We start from the raw sequence: 19500 nt of genomic DNA, 5'->3' as shown, positions 1-19500 counted from the left end.
CAAAAAGTTCTGCAGCAAGATAGCACTACCCTGCTGTGAAGTTTATTAGTTTCCTGTGGCTGAATAGGGCCACAGGTGTAGACACCAAGACTAATTACAGTGGACCTAATTGGACAACTTTGCAGTAAATGTCTCATGTAGACACACCTACAGTCTCTTATTAGTGTTCCTGACCTTTTCTCCCTAGCTGGTCAGCCTTGGACATGCATTGATAGCTTATTCTTCACCTCCTTTCTGATACCTCATCTCCACAGTATACCCTCTAAAATTTTGTGATACATCAGCAGTCTGCACCCTACATGAGAGAGTACTTTCTTTACTTATCTAGTCCATTCTCACTTGTGCCTCCCTGGGCACAAACTAGTTCTCACTAGAAGTGTACAGATATCTCAGTCTATATCATATTGGTACCGATAAAAGAAAAATTGACATTAGCAGCAATTTGCTTTATTTGGGTGGTGTGGCCAATAATGTCACTGATAAATGTTGCATGTATATGCACAGCTGCAGTATGCACATGGCCAGAAATGCAGCTCACCAGCTTGGAGAGCAGCATCTCGCCAGTAAGTCTGTGTGTGAAAGAGGGTGTGGGGGAGGTAAGGGGTGTGGGCAGATCACAGCCACCACAGTGAGGGGAATGGGGCAGGGGCTGCTAGCCAGGGCATGGTGTGGCACAGGATGGAGCTGTGGGGGAATGCAAAGGGGGCAGCTCCCTGCTGCTGTGTGCATCCCCAGGAGAGGCATGGGGGGCATGTTTCCCCAGATCTGTTTGTGGGGTGAGGGCAGGCTGCCCGCTGTGGGCTTGGGGTCAGGAACTTTGTTGGCCTCTTCCCGGTGGCGGGAGCTAAGCCAGGGCTGCACTCAGGGTGGGCAGCAGTGATGCTGGGAGCAGTGGCTACCGGGTAGGCTACAGCCACCCCAAAATTCACCATAGCCACCTCTCCCAGTGCCACTGCTGCCCACCTTGCAAGGAGTCCTGGCCCAGGCCCCTGCCGGGAAGAGGCCAGCACAGCCCCTGGACCCAAGCCCACAGTGGGGAGCCCACTCTTGCCCTGTGCACAAATCTGAGGCCCCTGCTTCCTCCAGGGATGTGTGCAGTGGTGGGGAGCTGCTCCCCCTGCCCCACCACCTGTGCCCCCTGGACAAGCCACCTGTGGCTCCGTCCTGCCCCCTACCCCTGCTCCAACCCCAGCCCAATACTGGCTGGACACTGCTCTCCAAGCTGCTGGGCTGCATAAGCAGTGCATTTAGAATTACGCTGCAAAACGCAACCTTTTATCAAATTTTGAAATAAAAGCTGTCTTGTTTGTCCTAAAAGCCACCTCTTGGTGGCTCTGATATAACATTAATATTTATCCTTGCTCATATTGAAAGTTAATTTATCACTGGATTTGCTTCAATCTAGTCACACTGCTCTCCAAGCTGCTGGGCTGCATAAGCAGTGCATTTAGAATTACGCTGCAAAACGCAACCTTTTATCAAATTTTGAAATAAAAGCTGTCTTGTTTGTCCTAAAAGCCACCTCTTGGTGGCTCTGATATAACATTAATATTTATCCTTGCTCATATTGAAAGTTAATTTATCACTGGATTTGCTTCAATCTAGTCATATTTGAAATATTAGCTTCTGTCTGAAGAATCTTTTCCTATTAAATAACTCCTAAAAGTGCATTTGGCAACACTTTGTTCACAGTCATTTGGTTAGTTTCCAGAGTTTATGAAGGTATGCATATAGTAATAGATTTAAAAAAACCCAACAAAATAGGAATGTGATTGTACCACCACCATAAATGATGACAGAGAATCATCAGGGTTATTTGTACTAACTGAAATTTACTTTTAATTTGTTTATTTTTAGACTTGAGGGAGATTTCAAGTGGACTGTGCATGTTTAAGGTTGCATTAAATTGTAATGATTTAAAAATGAAAATGTAACCCTTATTTACCTAGACCGTTGGTTCTCAACCTATTTACCATAGTGGACGACATTTGCAGCTCCCAATGTATTGGGCTGCATCCCACAGCTGAGGCGGCCCTCAGCTGCCAGGGCTATGGGACCAGGGCCTGGACTTGCAGCCCCCTGCTGCGCCATGAAGCTCCTGGTAATAGCACCAAGGCTTGCCCGCTCTACTGTGGAGGACCCCAGGCAGAGGGCAGCAGGGCAGGGAGCCCCAAGCCTGCAGCATGAAGCCCACATTTGCCCCCATCCCGTACCCAAATCTGGGGGGCACATGCCTCCCTCCCTGGGAGTGCATGCAGCAGTGGGGAGTCAGCCCCTGCTGTCCCCTGGCCAAGCTGCCTGCTACTCCATCCTGCTACCCGGCCAGGCCCTGTGGCCACACGTTCCCACCCTGGCCCTGGGCCCCATGCAGTGCCCCAGCTGGGCAGCATCCCCCAGCCCCAACCCTGCCCTACTCTGCTGCCTCCCACCCTCCTTCACTGTGGGGGGCCTCAGTCTGCTTTCCCCTCTCCCCCACCCCCCCGACTTACCTGGAGGGAGCTGCTCTCCATGCTGCCTTGCTGCCATGTGCATGTGGTTCCCCCTGCCTCTGATACCCACCTCCCCAGCCCCAAGCAGCCCCTTACAGGTTGAAACTCTGCCAGCCTGCAAGGGGAAACTTGCCATTTCCTATGGTTCTTCCCCCTAACAAACTGCAAGCAGCAATCTTTACTTTTAATTTTTAACAGGATATCACATGGGCCACATGCGGCCTGAGAGTTGAGAACCACTGACCTAAACCTATTAAGAGCAATGTCTTAAATATTTTAATTGACAAATGGTGAAGTTCCTGGCTTTTAACCATTTTGTCATGTCCAAAGTCTACCAAAATGGAATATACTTAGCATATGGTAATTCTCCTGGTTGTTTATATCTTGTGTGTTTAGTAGAGTTAATTTTTGAGGAGTTTAGCCGATGGCCTAATCCTATTCACGGTGAACAGGAATTTGTAGCATCAAATTCTGGGTCTGAAACTAATGCTGTATTTTAGTAATTTAAAAACTGTTTATTAAATTGCAGGCATACTCAGAATAACTCATTTGAAAAACTTAAGTGCTTTCTGATTACAAAGGAAAGCTTCACTTTCTATTTGTATGCCCTCTCATGGCAGGAAACAATGTTTCAATAAACCTTGAGGTAGATCCCAGGCATCCAGCTATGCTTCCTGAGTGTTTCTTTCTTGGTGCAGACCATGGTAAGCAGTCTTTTAATATCTCAGGCTTAGTGGCTGGTCTATGGTAGTTTACTGAAAAGCTTCTTTAATGTGTTAGATTTAGTTGTTTGAAGTTCTGTTTAGAATATAAAGTAAAAAAAGATTGGTGCCTGCTGCATAAGCTCTCATACAGGCTCTTAATGCAAGAGTGAATTTGTTACATGCTATTCTGTACTATTAATATGCAGGTCTAAAACGATTTAGTCCTTCCCAAACAATATCAGGGAAACCCTGTGTCCTGTAAAGAATTATTCAGAAAGATAATTATGTAATCATCAGTGTGTCTATTTTTCCTATTTTTGTTTTAGTGCCAAGTAAACTATTACCAATTCCCTACTATTGTGTAGAAATGTTTTTAAAGTATTTTCTAAACTTTCTGCTTCTTGCTAAGTTTTGGGGTAAGAAGAGAACATATCTTAATTGGTGTATGATATCTCAAATGTAATGTAGTTGTTAAATCAGTTTCCAAATCTAATAATAGGTTAGGTTTTAAAAAAGGTACCTAGACATTAAATAGTTTTAAAGTTGGTCTGTATGTGCTGAAATGTAAGGGTTGTTTTTTCTTGTGAAGAATGTTTTAAATACTTTTCTATATTATTTGCAGTAGTAAATCCTTTGAAAATTAAGCTGAACAACAATATGCACTTGTGGTAAGTGTTTTCAGCAGTAAGGTTTTAATTTAAAAACCTCCCCTTTGCTGTCTCCGTTTTAAAGTGTTTTTTTTCCCCCCTACTTGTAGGAATCCAGAAGTCCGCTTATTACAAAATTTGAAGGAGGTTTTAGAAATAGAGTTCCCATCTCGTATTGTACTAGAAAAGTCTGTAAGTTGCTCTTTGTTGATGCACTATCCTCATTTCTGAATAACACAGGCTGATGACACAGTGGTCATCTTGTATCGGTGAACAGTAAAGGGGTGCTGAAAGGAGATTGATGCATAGTAATAAAGACTTCTGAAACTCAAGCAAGATTTTTCAGAGCTTGTTAAACTTTGGTTACAGGTGCACACTTCCATATGGTCTCTAAACAGTAAAGCATCACTATTGAAATGGAAAAGCAAGTTCCAGAGTAGCAAATGAGATATGGAAAATCCAAACTTCATTCTGTTATAGATGCTGATGACTTAAATTTCTAATTAGGTAGAGCTGCTTAGAGGGGACAAGAGGCCATCCAAATAATGGTGCATTTCAGACCAACTTGGAATTAATTTCTGACAATGCTGTAACATTGGATTACAAGGTTGGCTCTTACTTGTGAAAATCTAGAATTCTTAAATTAAAAATTAATATCTTGCTGTGAGGCTGTGTGTCTAATAAAGTGACAGTTCATTGTAGTTTAAAGGGATGAGGCCCAAGAATATTAACTACTGAAGTTAAAAAGCTGCATGTGCAAGTCTGGACATTGGTTTTAGGCACAGGAGTCTGTTAGGACAAAAATTACCTTGTTGATTTTATTTCTGTTTGCTGCTAACACTAATCTCAGAATGAGTAAAATGCACTTTAAACTCATTTAATAGTTTAAGTAAAAAGTAATTATTCTACTTTGTTTTTTACTTTAATCTTGGCTAACACTTATCAGTTCATCTGGTCTGCATTTTTTTAGGACTTTTCTATGGACTGTGGTATCTGCTATGCTTACAGACTTGATGGCACTGTTCCAGATCAAGTATGTGATGATCCACGCTGCGGACAGCCTTTCCATCAGGCTTGCTTATATGAGGTAAAAAAAAATTATAGTGAGAAAATTCATTTAACCCTCATTCACAAACTATAGGTATATGTTTCTGTGTCCATTGCATGACTGCATGATGGGTACAACTCAGATTGCTCGAGTGAAGTAATCCATATGATTCGCTAGGACTAGAGAGGGATTACTGGAAAAGTTATGAATTAGAATGACTAACCACCACTCACATATTCTTATTATTGCTTCCCTTCATGTTTCTTCTTACCATTTACTTGTTCGGCCTTTCTTAATAAGGCACATTCTTTGCTTCTGAAGGCTTATTTAATTCTGTGGTTATAAAGGATCTAATTACTGGGGTTACCCCCAGTTGAAATTAGAGCTCCAGGAATACCACTGTTTAATTTTATGGCTCTGAAAACCACCAAGGGAGTGGTGTGAACAGCTACTGAGAGTCAGTGGACAGAGCTATGCTGCTTTTAGTTTCCAGAATCAGGATCTTCATAATGAGTTGGTAAATGAAACTCATCCAACAGAATTGATCGTGCTTATGTTCCAAGTGCACTACCAGTCGCTCTTAAATTTTCATTATTTTATTTTGTAGTGGTTACAAAGTCTCCCTTCCAGCAGGCAGAGCTTTCATGTCATCTTTGGCGAATGTCCATATTGTAACAAGGTAAGGAAATATTTTAGGAAGAGTATGTTTGAACAAAATACAGCACTGGAGCATAGGAAAATCTCCCCCACCCTTTTCCCCTCCTTAAGAATGAAAAGAAAATTAAAAGTTGGTCAGACTAACTTCTGTGGGAGGTTTTATGCATGTTTTTTCCAGTGGGACAGAAATATATAAAATATGGAGTAATTCTGCATACCCCAGTATTTAATTATATTTGCTGAAAACAAAAGACCTAAATGTCTAGATAACAATTAATACTAAAATTCTCTATCATTAGAAGAGATTTAAACTTTTTTGTACTACTCTCAGAAGGAACCCCTACTTGGCAATATAACCAAGCTGTATATTGCAAACAACCTAATTACTTTTTTTTAGATCTTCAATAATAAACAAGTGTAGTTGATGGTTTTTAATAAATCTTAATGTTCAGAAGGTCTGCATTTACAGTATTATTTTACAAAATCTTTTTTTAAGCCAATAACTCTGAAAATGTCCATGAAGAAACTTTGAAAAGAGCCTGAACATCTCTGAGAAGTCTTCAATTGAAGTATGAAGTTCAAAGTAGTGACATCAAAGAAAATATAAAGAAAGAAATATTAGTACCAGAAGTACAACTATAGTTATGCTATACTTGTATATTTCATCAGAAGATGTAAGGTTAAAACTACTAGATGCAGAAGTAGTTGTCATGCCACCGCTGATTTCTTGCAAAGATTTTGGTGAACGTGAAGTTCTGTTTTGGTGGCTTCTCTTTTCAACTTCCCAAAAAACTGTCTGGGGATGGTGGTCATGTCTTACAGGTTTTTCCTGCAGAAAAAAAAGTTTCCAGGTTTAATTGTGAATGATTATTTGAGTCAAAACATTCAAAACAACAGTTGACAAAGGTTTCCAGTAGCGGGCCCAAATGACTCAGCTCAGGTCCAGGCTGGGCTGATGCTGGAATCCAGTCACTGCCAACACTTCTCCTTGCTGTATGGCTACAGTGTGGCATGGGCATGCCTCCACCACTAAAATCCCTTGGCTCTGTAAACTGGATTTGGGTTGCCAATAGGCTGTAGGTGACCAACCCTAGGATTAAAATATTCTGATGCATTAACTGTTAGGGGAAAGCTTAGGCAAAGCAGTTCAGTAAAGTACAAATTCTGATTTGTGTCAGAATTTCCTAATAGTGTGCTGAATTGATATTGCTCTATGGATTTTGTAAACATGTTAGGTGAAACTAATGTGTGAAGATTTCCAAGTATGTAAATTTAGATGTGATTTAATCTGCAACTAGAAAGAAAATCTATAAAGCACATAGAATAAATGTTTTGAAAAAAATTAGAATTATTTTATTTTTATTTTTTAAAGCAATGGTTAAAGTTTTATATACTTTTAACTTTGCCCTAAAATTGTATACATTTGTAGTTTTCACAGTTATTGCTCATGAAGTTTCAGCCTGGAACTATATACTGAACTCTGAAGTTTGGTTCATCTGTCCATCTGTTCTAATACACTCAATATCATTTTACCCTGTCATGGCACAGCTAAATTTATTCTGTCTTTATAGCTGTAGTGGAGGATAGTGTAGCATTATTTTTTTTTCCAGAATCAACAGCTTTCTGACTACTTAACGCAGGATGCATCTTCACCTCTGACTCCCACTCATCATTTAACCAAACACTCTCCTCCATGGATGCTGAAATGCCATTACATGCAACCTCTATTTCTGACTGCTTCTTAAAGGTTCTCTTTGGTTTTCTCTCCCTCTGTGTACTGTATGTTCTGTTCTTGCTCAACTTTTCTTTATACCTAGGCCATACCTGCTTTCCTGATTACTTTGCTATGAAGGCTATTCTCAAGTCTACATCTGTTCAGCATTGTAACTACTGCATTGTTCTGGATGTACTGCCTCCAACCCCCCCCCCCAAAAAAAAACCCCACCCCAAAATAAAAACAAAAAAACTTCAAGGGCTAAAACAACTCTCCCTTCCCATTATGCACCCATGCCTTTGACTGCAATGTCATTACCAGGGATCCAAGTTTTCCATTCACTGGAAGAAATGCAGATTTTCTCCTTTAAAAGAGAACATCACAGATTTCCCCTTTAAAGGAAAAAAACATAAGAAACCATGGGTTTCCCTTTGCAGGCTGGCAGAATTCCAGCCTATAAGGGGCTGCTTGAGGCTGAGGAGTGCAACTGGAGGCAGGGGATACCACAAGCACGTGCGTGTGCACATGTGGGGGACAAGCAGTAGTGGAGAGCAGCTCCCTCCAGGTAAGTATAGCAGGTGGGACAGCACAGGCGATGGGGTGGGGGGGCATGTGCCCTCTGAGACTTCTGCACCCACAGCAGGGCATGGGGCTGCAGCAAGGCCAGACTAGCTCCAGACAAGAGCCAATTCCATGGCTCAGCAGGCAGAAGCACCATGCCCCCATGGCTGCCAAGGTGTGGCGCAGCAGTGGCATGGAGTTCTGACCCTGCTGCTGCCAGCCAGGTATGGTGTGCCTCACATTGGTGGCTGTGGCAGCACAGTGCTCCATCCCATGCTGGGTTCTGCCTGCTGGGCTGCAGAGGCAGCTCTTGCCCAGACCTGGTCCGGCCCAGTTGCAGCCCTGTATCCCCACTGTGGGCACAGAAGTCTCCGGGCACACATGCCCCCCCTCCCCCACATGCTCACTCCCTTCCTCATAAACTGGGGATGGAGGGGACTGGGTCAGGAGTAAGCAGCCCTAGCAGGACCAGGGGACAGAGTCAGGAGTGAGGGATACTAGCTGGGCCACCAGCCTGTTGGCTGGGAATAGGACTATGGCTTGCAAGTGAGGGGCAATGGCAGGGGCAGGGCACCAGCATATCAGGGCTGCTCAGCACCACAAAGCTGCAGGGGAGCAGGGGGGAACCTGCATCCTGGTGAGTGAAGGGGGCAGAGAGAGCTCTGGTTTTCCATGATAAAAGCAAAACGTCAAAATACGTAGGAATTTAGAATATATTTTCTAAAATGACTGAGGCACCAGTAGGCTTCCAAATTGCTTTAAAATTGTAAAAATCTCAATAAAAGTTGTGTTCAACTAATATATAGTGGTGTTTGATTTTAATAGTAGAAAAATGTGGATTTTGGGGCAGGGTTTAACTGGAGAATTTGGGATTTTTAAACAGAAAACAAGGATTCCTGCTCATTACCAACAGTTTCTCACAAACAAGCTGCTTCTAAACCTGTAACAACTTAAATGAAATTGCCCCTCTATCCTTCTCACCCCATAGATAATGCCACAACTCATACTGCCTTGGTAATGTGACTTCAATAAGCCTGGCTTCTTGCCAGTGTTCAAAATGCCACCCCAAAAGAACTTAGACATAACCATATATAAAACTTGCCACACTTATTCCTTTGCTTGGGCTCTGCAACTTGCTGTTTATGCTTTCCTGCATGTAGCTCTTGTTTCTTCTCTATTCCTAGAACGTCTCTTCTAATTTTATAGATCACACAACCAGTCATACTGCAAAAAACACCAAGTATACCTTCCTATCCTAGCCTTCTAAATTCAATGTAAAAAAAAGGCAAAAGTATAAATCCCAACACTACTCCACAGCAACAAGATCTACCACAGGCTTGTCCACCATGCAGCCCACCAAGGTATTTTCTGTGGTCCGCGGTGCTGCGACAGGAAACAAAAGTAAACACAGTTGACTTTCGTTTCCGCCCCTTGTCCCTCTCCCTTCCCCTCAGCAACTTCCTAATGGCTGATGAAGGGCTGGGGAAGGGACAAGGTTGCCACACGCACTGCATCAGCTTGACGTTGCCGACGCAGTGCGCGTGGGAAGAGGAGTAGCCATGTGCCGCTCGGGGCAAGATGAGCCCAGCCGGAGCGACAGGGGCTCAGGTACACTTTCCCCCTACCTGCGCTGGTCAGTCCTGAGCAGCACACGGCTCCACCACCACCTCTGCTGGCTGGTGCTGACCCAGGCAGGTCTGTCCCATCCCAGCTGAAGCCGGATTTCCACATGCTGCTGGGGACGGCAGGAGGCCGGCCAGGTCAGCCCCAGCCAGCAGAAGCGGCGGTGGAGCCGTGTGCCACTCGGGACTGACCGGTGCAGGTAGGGGGGAAATGCAGCTGAGCCCCTGCTGCTCCGGCCAGGATCATCCCTTCCCTCGCGACACATGGCTCCACTGCCACGTCTGCTGGCTGGTGCTGACCTGGCTGGCCTCCTCCCGTCCCCAACAGCATGTGGGAAGCCAGCTTCAACTGATACTGCCCCGGATGGAACAGACCCAGCCGGGTCAGCACTGGCCAGGAAAAGCGGCATGCAGTTGAAGCCGCCTTTCTGCTGTCCTCATGACATCTCCCGCCGCGCTGCCCCTGCTGGACTCCAGGATCCCCCAGCGGGTCGGGGCCCGCCCCGGCAAGGTTTCTTGCAGCTCCATGCCCAGCACGGGGCGGCTGTGGGGCCAGGCCGCGGAAGAGTGTGGCATGGTTAGGCGCAGAGTGGAAGCCCGTGGCCCCGGGGACGTGCTGCAAGGGGAGCATCGGTTCAGCGCCAAGAAGCGCCAAATCCTGCTCCGTTTACAGGCGTGGGGCCTGAGCGCCTCTGCGGGCCCTTGCACAGACTCCGGGCTCCACACGTGCAGCTGCGCTTCCCTTCTGCGCTGACATTAACAGCTCTGTGATGCTTGCATATTATCTGACAACTCCAGCTTACTTGCTGAGATCCAGGAAATGAGTCATTTAGAGGGAGAGTTTTGAACTGGTTAGACCCATTTCATTGTCACTTCCTGCAATTTCATTGGTGTCAAAGGTCACGTGATATCACTTCCTGATGTGATACCGCTTCCTGTGAGGTCTTTGAATATGGCTCGCCAGCCCACTGGGTGATAAAAAGTTCGTGATCCGGCCCCACATTCAAAAAGGTTGGACACCCCTGATCTACAAGGACTATATACATAGCTTAAGCTGTTACCCTTGAACAATGGTTGGGGCCAGTGTTTCTTCTTCTTCAAAATGTGGGGAATGGACTACCTGGCTGGAAAACCAAAAGCAGTTGGTTTCAAATAGAGAGTAACTTTGCATAGCTATGTGGAAAGGGAGAAGGAGGTAGGGTGGCATCCAGAAACATTTACAGCCAGTACCCCACAAAAAAAAAAATTCTGCATGAAAATAGCATCTGATTTGCCTCTTCCAGTCTGGTTACCAGTCAGGGCTCCAGAGACTGTTTCAGTCTAGCCATTTTTCTATTAGCTTTGATCCTTCCAAAATTGTTGTGCTCACCACTTGACTGACTGACGCCCTCTGGCACAGCTGTGCTGTTTCTGCTTCACTTTGCTGCCTTGTACAGGACTCTCAATACAGGGATCAGCAGACTGCACAAAGCAAAGATTTTTAGATTATTAATAAAGCTAATTTTAAAGCTATATTTTGTGCTTAATAAATAATTTTCTCTGTGAACTTTAAGTTCTCATCCAAGAATATTGCTCAGTGTTGAAATGAATCTGCAATAAGAAAGAGGGGATAGAAACATGTCTTCTCTTGCTGAGGGGTGTTTTGTTCCTCACCCTACACTACCAAAATCTTGAGAGGATGTTTATTTCCCATAAAATGTAAAACTGAGCAGTAAGCATGGTGACAGGCATTCACCCCACTCTAACTCATGGTGCCTTGTATAAAGCATCATGAGCTAGAGCACTACCCTCCCAAACCCAGCAGATGTTCACCTGTTGGGGTGGGGGAAAGGGGTGGAAATCAAGCTTGCCTGCTCCTTTGCCTCATGTCCCTCCACCCCACAGCTATTCCAGCTGGGGGATTGGGGGAGCTGGACCAAGACCCTAGGTGAGGGGCTCTGTTCCAAACCCCCCACCCTAGCTCAGGCTCTCAAGCAGCCTGGCAGAACCTGCAAGGGGAGGGGTGGAACAGATACCCCTTGTCTTGAAGATCTGGTCCACCCTCCCACCTGCAATACACCACCTGGGGTAGTTGGCAGGGGCTGTGAGGTGAGGTGCTCTATTCCAGCTCCCACCCCCCCAGCTCAAGTCAAGCATCAGCTGCTGCTCCCTTTTCTCTCTCTGCTGTCAGCCCACCTCTGTTTGAAAAATTACCCCCAGCAGAACAAAAGTTCCCTAAGGCAGTCTAAAGCAGAGCGCCATAATCTGTTACCTGATTAGACAAGCTTTAATTTTTCACACGATCAACCAGTTCAGAAGTGCTCTGCAGCTGTGCACATGTGTTAGGTCATGGCTGTAGAGCACTTTCAGGGGCTAGATTGTGCAATAAAATGTCACTTCTGTACGTGCCCTAAGTCTGCCTTGGCCTTGTATATATGGCAGTGAATGAGTACTTTCAAACCCTTCAAACAATAAAATTGAGCTAGTGGGCCACAATTAGTTGAATTCTGACTCTGAAATAATGTTAAATAGTATGTGTTGTTAAAAAAACAAAACACTACAGTCATGTACAAAAAACAAGGCTATTAGAAAATCCAGTTTCCCCCTATAATTAGAGAAGGTACAGTGTGACATGCTTTCAAACACTTACTTGGCTAGTGACCACTAGATAAGAGTGTGATCATTGGGGAATTCCTTAACACCTGGACTACAGGTGTAATGTTCAAGATTAGCTACACAACTAGTGCTACACTAATGTATGGATAAGGGAATAAATAAATTTAATATTTTTCTAATTTAATGTATTGGTTGTGCAAATCTAAACATATGCCAACATCCAGTACTCATGGAAATACTGAGTTTGTTATTTTTGCAGGAAGTTTAAAGCCATCAAAGCTGATAACTTTTCAGGATTTCAAGTGTGCCATGTGTGTTGTGCACATATGCTAATGCAGTGGTTTTCAACCTGGGTACAAACGAGCTCGTTTCAGGGATGCTATGATTTGGATGCTGCTGCAACCAAGTTTAAATGCCCCACTCACTTCTTGTGGAGGCAGATTGGGAAGCAGCTGTGACTGCAGCCACAGCCCTTCCCAGGCCAACTTCATGATTTCCTGGTAACAGATGTGCAGGGCAGGTAGGACTGTCCCACACCCCTCTGTTTCTGGGAGAAGCATACAGGGTCAGCCCAGGAAGTGCCGAGACAAGAGTGTGCTCCAGCTGTAGCCTTTTGCTCTGCTCACAGCTTCTGCCCACCCCCTCCACCCCACCGCTGTGTGATGGTCACCACTTTGTTAACCCTTTCACAGCCCTGATCTACACGTAAATTGGTGGCAGCTGTGAGAGGGTTAATGCAACAGAGGGTGAGTAAGGGTGAGTGCCTGCAGTCCCTATGTGAGCCCATGCCACTGAATGTAAGACTGCTCAGTTCTTTCCCCTTCACCCCATTCCTATATGCTCAGCACAACTCCCTTTCTTTCCCTCACCTTTTCCCCCTTCCCTGCACAAGGCAACATCTCTGGGATCCTGCATTTGGCATTTGAGATGCTTCCTTTGAAATAGTATCAGCCCTACTAATAGTTTATTTTCTCCCTCCTTTTTTTCTATCTGTGATCACAAATGGACATAGGATAAAATTCTGAACATGTATTCTGGTCAAATGCTTGCTGAATTAGTTATGGAGGGATGCCATGAGCCTGAAAAAGTTGAGAACTACGGTTCTAAAGTAACTCTATAAAAGTTCTTACCAGCTGTGGTTCTTCATGTTTTAGCATCCTGTTAAATTCAACCTCTTTACCTTCATCTTGTCGTCTCTTTGTTATTGTAGGACCAGTTTTTCTTAGATGGTTAAGTTCTTTATCTTCTAGCTTCCCCTGCTTCTGCTGAAATTGTCTTCGTGTAGGCTTTGGTAAATCACCCTGTATGTTTAATGTATGTTTGTTTAATAGCATGGCATAAGCAAAAACATTCAACAGAAACTTGTGTTTAAAATACAGCACAAAAAATGCAAGGGTAAGCTTTAAAAAAAGACTAAAAAATGGAAGTAGAAATGCCAAGAAAATTGTTCTCAGAAAAGCCTTTCCTGCAAACAGGACAAGGCTAGTGCTTACATATGCTGCTGTTAGCAAGTATATGATTGACTGGGGAATTTCTATGAAGTTTTGATTTTAGAATTATTTGGTTATCAAGCTAATGAATTAATGGGAATGTAACTAGGAAGCTATAGTTTAAATGATGAACTATAAATAAATCTTCTACCATTGCAATGAGTCCAAAGAAAACCTGTCCAAAATGGCAGTAGTCAGCCTCCAGCTCATGGGCCAGATCCAGCCAATGGCCAGGTCATGGAGCCTGCAGGTCTCCCTACAGGTCCAGAAACCATGGTGGGATTTGTCAGAGGGTAGCAGCAGCATTAATTGCTGCTCCTCCACTGCCAGCTTTCCAGACCTGTGGAGAACCTCACGGGCTGGATGATGTGGTCCTGCTAGACAGTACTGCAGCTGGCATATTGGGTCACTCTCCAGCCAGATCAGACCCACAGGATAACCCCATGCACCACCCTTGCAGCAGATCAGGCTCATGGACCAACCCTGCACCAATCATCTGGTGGGCAAGGCCAAAAGGTTGAGTGAGCACCACTGGTATAAAAACAATTAAGTAATCATCATGAACTCTTCAAGTCAAGATAATTCAACTGCAGTGAAAATGTGTATTTTCCCATAGGTTGCTAATGTGCTGGGAAGTATGTTCTAAACAGTTTCAGCCAAGTTTTTCTCAACTGTGAGCCTGTTTTTGTCACGTGTAATCTGTAAAGTAAATGTAGCTAAAACAACCAGTAAGCTACACGGTGCTGTTCTGTACTTCTGGCATACTGAACAACTGAACAGTAGTAATATTGCATGTGACCCTCTGCACAAGGGCTTTTTTCTTACTACAGCTAGTAAAAATGAAATAAATCTACCTCCTTTTCATGCTATCAATTAATTAGGCACAAAAACTGCAAATTTCACAAAGAAATAAAGTTCTTTTGAAAAACCACAGTCTTACTGAAAGTTACTAATGTTTTGAAAGTTTGAAAACTAATTCATGGCTGAAAATAGCATTTAGGCACCTTTGAAACACTATATCCTATCTCCACTAGCCTTGTTGAAGTAAAGACATTCTGTACATGCTGAAATATGGAGGGTGGTTTAAAAAATATAAGGCTGCAGTAGTCTTATGTGCAATGTTATATCTGAAATCTATCAGAGGGTCCTGTGTGTGCTCAGCCTTTTTTTCTTTAACAGCTTTATCCCCAGTGGTTTTAGTCCTACCATTTTAGAAATCTAAAAAGTCCGGTTCTTAGAAATGTAGTAAACAAAATAGAAAAATAAAGATTTGGTCTCTCTCACTGCAGACAGGAAGTGACAATGAGACAGTGAACTGATATGACAGGGTTTACTTCCAATAGCTTGGTATGGAAGCAGTGGGTTCAAAGTATTCCAATTAGAGCTGAGCAAGAACCTGGGGGCACCTATACACATGCAGGGAGGATGCTCTGAGATACTGCAGGTGTTTTAATTAGAGTGGCTCCCAAGAGCTTCTCTAATTAAAGTGCTCCCCGCTGCACCCCAGAGCACATGTAAAAAGGTCCATTAACAATACAGCCGTTATCAAGATTTCTCATTTGACATAGTGCAGTTCAGTACCTTGCCTAGTTCAGACTAGGGCATTACTGAAAAAAAGTTGGTTGAAACCCAGTCCAAATGACCCTGAGGGGGGTGATGTTGGGTGAAGGCAGGTACAGGAGAGGGTAGAAGAAAGTATCAATTTCTTATGGTGAAAATCAAGGTTTGTTTTAGAGGTGTACTGACACACTGGTCTCTATATCGCACTGGCACCGATATAAAGAAAACTGGCTGTACTGGAAATTGGCCTGATGTGACCGATAATTTGGCTGATAAATGCCCAAGCCACAGTGCAGCAAGGATCACATCCCAGTAAGCTGCTAAGTCTGGTGTGGGGGGTAGATCAATGCCCCCCATGGTAAGGGAGGGAGTGGGGCTGGGGTAGGCACTGCCCAACCAGGCCAGGGTGGGACGGAGCTACAGCTCATTCAGGGGGTGTGGGTGTGCCCCCTGGATCCGCACAGGGCAGGACAGGTGGGCTACAGCTCCCGGCTGGAGCCAGAGTCTTCTCAGCAGGGGCTGGGCTCAGGACAGGTGGCAGTGGGAGTGGGGGCTGCAGCAGCCCCAAATTTTGCCAGAGCCCCTTCCAAACCTCCTCCCAGCACCACTGCCACCTGCCCAGCATGGCCCCAGCTCAACCCATGCACTGGGAACGAGCCGGAGCTGCTTCGGGTGGGTGGCAGTGGCGCTGGGAGGGTCTATGGTGAAATTTTGGGTGGCTGCAGCCCCCCCCGTAGTCCCTTCCCAGCACTGCTGCTGCCCACCACTGTCGAGAAGAGCCTGGCGCAGCCCCAGCTCCAGTCAACGGCTGCAGCCCTCCATCGCACCCGTGTAGATCCAGGGGCATACACTCCCCCATACCCTCCCACGGTGCGTGCAGTGGCGGGATCCACCCCCCCTGCACCCTGGGACGAGCTATGGCTCCAGCCTGCACCTGCCCTGCTCATCTGGGCAGCACCTGCCCCAGCCCCACTCCCTCCCTCACCATGGGGGCATTGATCTGCTCCCCCCCCTTCCCTCCCTCCTCCCCTTCTACCACAACAGACTTACCAGCTGGATGTAGCTGTACTGGAAATCATATCGGTATCAACCGGTAGGCCTCCTTAAAAATGAGCTGTAGGTATCGGCCCCCAACATCTCTATCAGTGCACCCCTAGTTTGTTTGGTAATATCTTTTATTGAACTAAATATCATATTTACACAAGTACAAAATGATTTCCAATTTAAGATGACTCCCTGAGAATTAGATTCTATGCATGGAAATTTAGAAAGTTATTATAGAGTTAAATTCATCCCCTGCCCCCCTCCCACCGTGGCAGAGAAAGCAGTAGCAAGGGGGCAAAAGCCCCGCTCATTGCCCCCCCTTGCCCTTTGTCCTCCATGCCTACGCTTGCCTCCCTGCTGTGTTCCTACTTGTTCCTCCCGATGGCAGACTCCCCCACCATTCGCCCTTTACCTCCTCTGCTGCCTGCCCCCCCACTCCCTTCCCTGTGCCTCTCCTTCCTGCCACGTGCCCTCTGGATCTCCTGTGCTTCCCCCAAGCCACCCATTGGATCTTCCCTGCACTTCTACCCCCTTCCCCCCTCCCATTGTGAGCCTTCTCCTCTACTACGTGAGCCACACCATTTTGGGGTAGGTGGCAGCTGAGTTCCTGCTTTAGCCTTATGTCCAGGGCTAAAGCCAGAGCTGAGCTACCACCTGCCCTGGGTCAGTGCTTGTATCTAGGGTTAGGCCCTTTCCCCCCATGTTGCTTGGGGATAAAATCTGCACCTTGGATTTGAGTACATACAGTAGTTGGGAGAGAAGTTAGACCTGCTTTGAGGAATAAAATGCCTGCTCTTCGGTCTGGGAAAGAAGCAGGTACAGCCCATTATCTCTCCTGACTATAGAGTTGATCTAATAAAAAATATTACCAAGCAAATCTTGTTGCTTGTGTATTCCCTGGACCATCAGAGCTACAGCACCACTTAGGTTGTTACATCTACCATTAGCTACTCAGGTTTACGTATTAGGGCTGCACAGACCCTCAGCTGCTTGACAACATTACAGCAGCAATCCAGTCAGCTTTTAATCATCTGCATCTGTCTAAGGGGCTATAACCTTTCTGGTTTGATGTAAACCTTGCCCATGTTTTTCAAGGATCTTACTTCCTCCAGTTGAGGCCGCTGTCATGTGCTCTTCCAGGGCCTATACCTTCAAACGATTTGGGGACTGAAGCTAATGCAAATCTCAATACTGCCAGTACTCCAGATCCACTCCAACCATCTCTTGGCTTACAGAGAGCGTTTTAGATGCTTAGCATGGCCTGGATACAGCTTACATAAAGGATCACCTCTCTGTCCTTAGGTCATACTGCCAAAGTTTTACTCAAAAAATGCACCTAAGCAGGATCTCCCTCATACCAGAAAAGGAGGCTGGTGGGGTTATTCACCGATTCCTTTTATGTGTAGATTATGTTTTTAAGAAAGTGAGAGGCTCATATTAAACAGAAGAAAGGTGCAACAGGAACATGCAGAAGGGAAGAGGTAAGAAAAGATGGTAGAAGTTGGAAGACTGTGGAAAATATAGTCTTTTCCAAAGCCAAACAGTCCACTCTGTCAGCAGTACAGCCAAAGTGTATTAGCCCTGGCAGAAGTTCCTTCTGGCCCTCTAGGAACAAAAATCTCTCCCAGATGTGGTTCTGCCTTTAGGTCTTCAAACACAAAAAGCAACTAGGTCAGCCCTAGCAACTGCAGCTTGAAACCTATTTTTTCAGTAATAGAGGAATATTTTAAATCTATAAAATATCTTATGCCCTCTGCTTATATTCAATGCTCACTTAAGCCAACTATAGTACTCCCTCAACTTCAACGAAGAAGAGCAGAAGCCTCCTTTAGCCATTCAGGAAATAAGCTTCTGTCGAATGTCCAGTTTTTCAATGAATTAAACTTTATCTATTGCTTGAGAAAGTGAAGAGAGATGTAGTTTGAAACAGTGCAAGCATGCATATTATTCTAATGCAATAAGAATAAGAAGTAAGTATTAGAAATCCCTCTGAAAATTTAAGTGAAGTTGGTATTAAGATCAAGTAATCTGCAAACAGCACAACTCTCTCTTTCTGACCTTGTTACTGGCCATTAAAAATAATTCTGTTTGTGTCCAAGTAACAGCAGCAGTGATAATTGACACTCCTCATTCATGGACTTTTAATGGGGTTGTGCACTTGCAAATAGCAAGTGCTGTAGTAACTCTCCAATCTCTCACAATGCAAACAAGTTCAGTAATGTCTTTCATGCCGTCTTTCATGCCGCTTTAATATCCAAGTTAAGTTTTAGGCTAAATATAAAACTGAATATTTTGCACTTTCAGCTGAAAGAGAAACATTAACAAAAACCCCTTACGCCATCTAACTGCATAGTAGATTTGCAAAATAAATCTTCATGCATCCAACTATCTGGATATTCAGTTTTTCATAGTAACCTAAAATTTTATATAGAGAGAAAAAAAATCGCTGATTAACTTAAACTGAATATAGACATGGAGACTGAAACGTGAAAAACCCCATATTAAGTGTCAGAATAAATTTGCCTTTTTAATCTTGCATTGCTTTGGTTTGAAATTAAATATAAAATTTGCAGCAAGACAATGTTTCTTATGTTTATATATTTGATTTGGCTTTCCTGTGACCTACTATTCCTCTGTTGCAATTAATTTCTGAATATCTATTTTAAGCTGACAGGATTGAGTAAGCTTCACATCATGGGTTCAGCTTCCATTCTGTGAGAAGGGGTCTGCCTTCTGCTGTGCCCCTAAATGAAAAGAACATGTGAAGGACCATAACTTTACCTTTGCTATTCAATGTCCGATACTTAGACGTCTAAAATTCTTGTGAAGCAGAGATCTAAACATAAGATCAGTAAAGGAGATAGCAGATACAATTTTTTTTTAACAACTGCTGTTTTATATTTCAATTAAGTTTAGAAAACTCTATGAACTAAAAAAATGAAATAAGCTTCTCAAATTAGCATAGATTAAGTGGTGACCATTATTGCAAGAGAAATACTCTCTGAAATAGCTTTTTGTTTTGTTGTAAAAAAAGTGATAAAAAGACAAAAGTCAATAAAACTCCTAAAATAAGTCTCTGTAATTACCAAGATCAAAATCCAGTGGCTTTTTATTAAACATGAACTTTTGTTCTGTCTTCTGCAATACGTAAATAGTGCTGACAATTGGTTTGTGAGCCACTTGCTACAATAAAATGCAATTGTATCATGAGAGAAAGGTGACAATCAGGAGATCATGAAAAAATTACATATTCTCACTGGTGGTTAATTAGCCATGCAAAACCCCCTCAAACAGATATTCTCTTCTATTAGGAATGATTACTATGCAGGCCTACAGATGTCAATACCACAGTCATTCAAATACTTCTTT

At 44.1% G+C, this 19500-nt stretch overlaps 2 protein-coding genes across 5 annotated transcripts in view; one reads left to right on the top strand and one right to left on the bottom strand.

Annotated features, from left to right (window-relative positions):
• FANCL (FA complementation group L) overlaps nt 1-6176 on the top strand; it is a 55651-nt gene extending 49475 nt beyond the window's left edge. Inside the window, exons 9-14 of the mRNA XM_006016735.3 lie at nt 3110-3193; nt 3816-3861; nt 3951-4032; nt 4811-4927; nt 5496-5567; nt 6042-6176. Coding sequence (XP_006016797.1) covers nt 3110-3193; nt 3816-3861; nt 3951-4032; nt 4811-4927; nt 5496-5567; nt 6042-6077 — 437 coding nt within the window. The 3' untranslated portion in view covers nt 6078-6176. The remainder of the gene's footprint in view (nt 1-3109; nt 3194-3815; nt 3862-3950; nt 4033-4810; nt 4928-5495; nt 5568-6041) is intronic.
• Nucleotides 5964-19500, bottom strand: part of VRK2 (vaccinia related kinase 2) — a 71850-nt gene continuing 58313 nt past the window's right edge. For 3 of the 4 annotated variants that reach the window (XM_006016736.3, XM_025192031.1, XM_006016739.3), the window contains 2 exons: nt 13168-13338; nt 5964-6374 (listed from right to left, as the gene is read on the bottom strand). In XM_006016736.3, coding sequence (XP_006016798.1) covers nt 6138-6374; nt 13168-13338 — 408 coding nt within the window. In that variant the 3' untranslated portion in view covers nt 5964-6137. Of the gene's footprint in view, nt 6375-10811; nt 10904-13167; nt 13339-19500 lie in introns of all 4 variants that reach the window. The other variant, XM_006016738.2, reaches the window with a different exon arrangement.

Source organism: Alligator sinensis, unplaced genomic scaffold, assembly GCF_000455745.1.
Source record: "Alligator sinensis unplaced genomic scaffold, ASM45574v1 scaffold219_1, whole genome shotgun sequence".
Taxonomy (NCBI): Eukaryota; Metazoa; Chordata; order Crocodylia; family Alligatoridae; genus Alligator; species Alligator sinensis.
This window is presented reverse-complemented; position numbering and strand designations above follow the sequence as displayed.